Raw genomic sequence first — 1,308 nt, 5'->3', positions numbered from 1 at the left:
CAGCAGGTAAGAGCATAAAGTGGCCCCTTCCAGACAGGCATATCCCAACTAAAGAAAAGGAGAAAGTTGACTCAAAATAATCTAGAAAGCCTTAAAATATAAAAGTTTATTTAACTACAATATTAAAAATTACAATATAAAGATATAAAACATAGAAATTCCATAGTTAATTCACATGCTAAAAGGATTAATTGATCGGCCATAAGGAGAAGACTTCATTAAATTTATGGACATCTTGGCCATAAAGGCGATTTCATCAAGTTTCAGACTTGAAATATCAAACAACCATTGCAGAGAACTTGCTCTCCCACATCACCGTAACTAGGAAAAAAATAAAACCAGAAGAAAGTCAGTCAGCATGTCTACTGTTTGTGGAACATAACAAACAATGCCATCCTACTGCATTAGCAGCAGCAACCACAGGACTCCCACACAGCACACTCGGTAATTCTTTTTATCATAGAACTGTCAACAACGATGGAAAACTGAAGATTACTCCTCGGGAGTGCATCCGTTCACCACTGGCCAGCATACGATATTGCTGGCGGGAAAGAACGAAGAATTTTCACCTCCTAGAACATTTAAATGAGAAGCTAAGCTAGACCTGCACCAAGACTGATTAGAATACTTCCATGTTATTTTCCATGTTCAGACAGTTCTGCTGGTGCTAAAGCAACATGAAAAGAGTTCGAGTCCTTTACATGGGTGAGCTAGATATGCTACATATGCTACAGCCAATTTTCAGGGCATATATAATTAAGATAAGCTTAAAGATTCAAGAGGTACTTACTCAACAGTGGAGCACGAAGAACAGGTAACGGTGTTACAGCAGCTGCACAGCCTGCTGCAGTTCTGGCAGACAAACTGGTCACACTGTGCACATGCATCCTTGACATCGGCAGTTCTTACGCACGATGAACAGGCTTTGGAGACTCCCACGGGTGGAACTGCTTGGAAAAGACGCAGTTAAGACGAGATGTACGTTAAAGCAAAACAGAGAAAGCCCGTGGAAGCTCTCAGAACTGCGGAGCGTGCTCTCTCTACCCGGCATTACAGCTACAGGCGGCAGCACTTCCCAAACTTCTGCAGGCACCAGCCCAGGGCCCACTGCTTGGGACTTTGCTGGTTCTTTCTCTGCTCAGCGTCAAGACCACGAACAGATTCTCAAGCAGACCATTACATGCAACAGTTTCAACACCCGCCAGCTCTAAATCTAACACTTCCTTTAAAGAAACAATAAAAATAAAAGAACTAGGGAGGGACACACGCATCCCCGCCGTGTGCCAGAAGCCCGGCGGGCGGTGAGCA

General features: G+C 43.5%; 1 protein-coding gene across 1 annotated transcript; it reads right to left on the bottom strand.

The window, feature by feature from the left end:
- Positions 1-263: 263 nt before the first annotated feature.
- On the bottom strand, positions 264-947 carry SIVA1 (SIVA1, apoptosis-inducing factor; the record flags this gene model as incomplete). Its single annotated transcript, XM_010138894.1, has 2 exons — positions 264-321; positions 791-947. Coding segments are annotated over 2 exons (215 nt in total), but the record flags the coding sequence as incomplete, so codon positions are not given.
- Between the last annotated feature and the right edge of the window lie 361 nt (positions 948-1,308).

Source organism: Buceros rhinoceros, unplaced genomic scaffold (genome assembly GCF_000710305.1).
Source record: "Buceros rhinoceros silvestris isolate BGI_N320 unplaced genomic scaffold, ASM71030v1 scaffold11646, whole genome shotgun sequence".
In the NCBI taxonomy this organism is placed as follows: Eukaryota; Metazoa; Chordata; class Aves; order Bucerotiformes; family Bucerotidae; genus Buceros; species Buceros rhinoceros.
This window is presented reverse-complemented; position numbering and strand designations above follow the sequence as displayed.